The sequence below is a fragment of the Rhodamnia argentea genome, chromosome 10 (genome assembly GCF_020921035.1).
Source record: "Rhodamnia argentea isolate NSW1041297 chromosome 10, ASM2092103v1, whole genome shotgun sequence".
In the NCBI taxonomy this organism is placed as follows: domain Eukaryota; kingdom Viridiplantae; phylum Streptophyta; class Magnoliopsida; order Myrtales; family Myrtaceae; genus Rhodamnia; species Rhodamnia argentea.
Window position 1 is genome coordinate 15,973,637 of NC_063159.1, and position 3,984 is coordinate 15,977,620.

At 44.0% G+C, this 3,984-nt stretch overlaps 1 protein-coding gene across 3 annotated transcripts; it reads left to right on the plus strand.

The window, feature by feature from the left end:
- The first annotated feature begins 261 nt into the window (after positions 1-261).
- Positions 262-2,724, plus strand: LOC115730530. Of its 3 annotated transcripts, none has more exons than XM_030661160.2 (6): positions 262-674; positions 772-900; positions 1,131-1,386; positions 1,716-2,004; positions 2,112-2,189; positions 2,400-2,724. In XM_030661160.2, the coding sequence occupies exons 3-6, from the start codon at positions 1,157-1,159 to the stop codon at positions 2,448-2,450; spliced, it is 648 nt and encodes a 215-aa protein (XP_030517020.1). In that variant the 5' UTR covers positions 262-674; positions 772-900; positions 1,131-1,156; the 3' UTR covers positions 2,451-2,724. The 3 variants fall into 3 exon arrangements, with proteins under 3 accessions (XP_030517020.1, XP_030517028.1, XP_048126993.1); XM_030661168.2 differs by having other exon boundaries at positions 772-825; XM_048271036.1 differs by lacking the exon at positions 772-900.
- Positions 2,725-3,984: the final 1,260 nt, after the last annotated feature.

Consider the following 3,984-nt stretch of genomic DNA (forward strand, 5'->3'; position numbering starts at 1 on the left):
CTTATAATTTTGCTAAACATACACCTCTAAAGCCGAATCAAATGGGCCCCAAGTCTCATCGATTTTTATGATCTAATAAATCACATGCATCGAATGCAGTCCATAAGAGTTCCCCCCCCTCCTCAGTCCACCCTGCCCCGCCTCCATTTATTTTGTCGGGATCGAATGGGCCAGGGCCTTTGAACCCTTCGGAAAAGAGGCGCTCTCTCTCTCTCTCTCTCTCTCTCTTTCGATCGATCGAAAGAAAATGGATATCAAAAGTATGACGACGAGCGCGAGGACCCCAATGGTTTGCGCACCATTTCCTGTTCTTCAATCTTCACCGTCAAATTTCCCCATCCCGCGAGGACGGCTATCTTCAAAACCAAGTAGAGAGAAGAAAAGGGAAGCAACAAGCAACCCCAGAGAGAGAGAGAGAGAGAGAGAGAGAGAGAGAGGCAGAAAAAGAAGTTGGAGGGATAAGCAGAGGGAGAGGGAAGCAGAGGGCGTCCAAGATACTGACGAAGAGGACAGGCAGAGGCGTAGACGGAGAGAATTGCAGTTCTTGGAGCAACGCCGAGGGGGAAAAAAGGATCTGGGCTGTGTTTGTTCCGACGGAATTCTCCGTCTTTTCCCGAGACAATTCCTTTGAGCTTTTGGACGCACATGCTTCTCCGACTCCCGGTTTTCTCCTCGTAAGATGCCTCCTCTGCCCCCTTCTCCTTCTCTCTCTCTCTCTCTCTCTCTCTCTCTCTCTCTCTCTCTCTCTCAGTCCTTCATTCTCAACTGCAGGTTAATTGGGCTCTCCCTCGCTGAAGATTTCTCTGTTCATCTGGATCTTCTGAGGTTCTTGGCCTCCGAATTCAAATCGATGTTTTAGTTTCAACACGCTGTCGCTCTTGCCATCTAAATTTTCGCAAAGTAATTGTCCAATTGGTCTCTTCTTCTTCTAGCTGTGATATTCTCGACAGTTGCTTCGTTCATTTCAAAATTGGCTTCTGGGTTAACTTTGATATTTGGGGCAAACTGCGAAATTGACGCGCGTCCGAGCTTAAGCTGTTTAGCTTCATCGTCTCCATCCTGAGTGTTTTGCTCGCAGTTTGCTCGTCTCTGAAAAGCCAATCTTTTCCCTTTGTTTTGGCTTATCGAAGGTGGTCTCCTTCATTTGGTTGTGGAAATGGAGAAGGAAGATAATGGTCAAAGGAGCGATCTTAAAGCATCGGAGCCTGATTTTCTCCTACAGTGGGGAAACAGGAAGCGACTCAGATGCGTTAGAGGCAAAGAGTCTGGAGTCTCCCACAAATTCAGCGGCGGTATTCGCCGGAAAATTACGTCCCGGGTCGATCGCTGTTTCATCGCCGCTGTTGATACGGAAAATTCGCATCTTCAAGCTCATCGCTTCACCAGGTAAAAAGAAATTGGGTTTTTTCCTTAGGCACTCGTTTGTCGCTGCGGGGCTGATGGATTAGTACGGATTTTTCTGTTTTGAGAGATTGGGTTAGCTCGTGGAGAAGAACTTGAGATAGGGTTTCAACACGAGTGGTTCAACTTTCACTTTGCTTACTAGGAAATGCAAGATATCTCTGAATTTGATGCAGTCAATTGATTGTATAAATTTTACTTCTTTTTTTTCCTACTGGCAGAAGAGGTGGGGATTGTCTGCCGAGAAAATGAAATTGGCTAAATCAAGAAAGTATGAGCACTACAGTTCTCATAGCTGTTCTGTTGGTTTACAGGAATTCTGATGGGACCACTAACCGGTCTACCTTGAATGAAAACCCGAAGTTGGCGTCTCCAGAGAAAGAGGACCGGTACTATTCGACGAGAGGATCGGCTGGTGTGGATGATAATGGGAAGGTTCCGGTGGATGTGAATGGTAACATAGTAGAGAGGGAGCTGGTTTGGCCTAAGCTGTATATTGCGCTTTCGAGCAAAGAGAAAGAAGAAGACTTTCTTGCCATGAAAGGGTGTAAGCCCCCCCAGAGGCCTAAAAAGAGGGCCAAGATCATCCAAAGAACATTACTTGTAAGAATCTCGCAAGAAGCTCTTATTGTTCCTGGACTTGATATAATAAGCCTTATTCAGAAGTTTTCTGTGCTAATTTTATTCTGTGTTTTGTGGGGTTTTGGCAGTTGGTCAGTCCGGGGGCGTGGTTAACTGAGATGTCGCAAGAAAGATATGAAGTGAGGGAGAAGAAGAATTTAAAGAAGGTAAACCAAGAATAAAGCAGCTGATTCAGTAGCACGGGCTGCAATAAGGGCGATGGAATAATTTTTTGGATGTATTACCACATCCCGAAGGGTTCGACTCATTGATCAATCCATAGATACCAATAATATAGTTTGTTATACTGTTTAGATGCTTAATTCACCCCTTTCCTTCTATTCCCTCACTGACTGGTACGTGTGCTTTTGATGCAGAGACCAAGGGGCTTGAAGGCCATGGGCAATGTGGAAAGTGACTCGGAGTGAAAACAGAAAATTTTTTAATGATGACGGATTGTTTTGAGGATTTGTAGTGGAGGGAAGTGGAAGAGTTCTTGATTATATGTTGTGCTTGTAAAGTAAGTTATCTTCCATCTTAAGACGACGGGAGTGGTTGATCTTCGTCGTCGACCTGTAATGTTGACTCATTGTTCTTTGTTATTGGGATGATTCCACCATGGGGGAAAAAAAAGGTGATGCGTAGAGCTCATGCTTTTGCTCCGGTGGTTGTTGAAATGCATCTAAAGTTTTAGTTTGTTCATCTGCTCGACATGTCAATGAATTGCATTGTATTTTGCATCCTGAATGAATGGACGTGGAAGTCCAAGTTGTTGTACTGGTGCAAGCCGTGGCCTGACTTTTGAATTTGTATAGAGATTGGATGCTGAATTGCATCTCACTTTGTTGCAAATTTCTTTGCTTTACCAGAAAAGTAGTTCCATTTGGTCCTAGACTGCGTCGTTTGTCAATGCTAAGCTAAGGTCTCGATGTATTGGCAGAAGTTTGGCAATCCACGTTTGAATCTGCTGCCTTTCTTCGGCTGAGTTGGAAACTTGTTTCGTAGATATCTATCAAATTGTCTAGTGAACTTAATAGATGTACTAAAGTGAATTCGAGTCAGTCAAATCTGGTGGGAGCTTCATGGGATTCATCATTTAATGATTCAAACTTTAGTTTACTGCATGTATTATCATCATGTAGCAATTTCTCCATATATTGAGATGTGGAGATCTGGGAGGTCGTCCATCCGGCTGACTACGAGGTTCTTATAGCATTTTATGGAGGATTCTTGATTAAGTAGCGTGGAGGGACTTGAAGAAGCTTTTGCAATTTTCTGTGTGTTGGAAGTTGCTCTTGTTCTTGTACGAGATGCCTCTGGGTTCATTTACTTGATGACTGGAATTATTCTCCATGGTTCCTCGTAGAGGAAGTGGTTCTTGAAATTGGTGGAAGGCGACATGGTAAAGAGGAAGAGGGATGAAGATCACTAGGAAGCAGAACCACTGCGCATCCAGTGACCAAGAAACACCGAGAAGGAAAGGAAGAAAACTAAGTACTTCAAATCTGGAGACGCCAGAGATCATCCTGCGGCAGGGACTTATTCATATGATTCCCAATTACCTATGTCGCGTATGTCAAAGAATGTAAACAAACAGCAAAACTCGAGTGAAAATTTGTATTAGGCAGGCGACTAGAGGATCAGCAACTTCATCTTTTCGATCAGAAGCCAGACAGATTTAGAATGCTTAAAGGTAGTTGAAAATTTGGAAACCTAGAGGTAGTCCGGTCACGAAATACAATGGAGAAAGAAGCCGACGGTTCTTTCACACATCATGAGGGCGTCTTGGCCAGATAGGTTTTAGCATGTTACGACACAGGAAGATTTAATAGATACTATCCACCCAACATGACATGACGTAATCTAACAAAAAACTCCAAGAGACTCCAACCAAAACGCTCTTCGAGGTTCCTCATTGAACTAGACAACGAAAGAGTGGAACTGACCTCAGAGAGAGAGAGA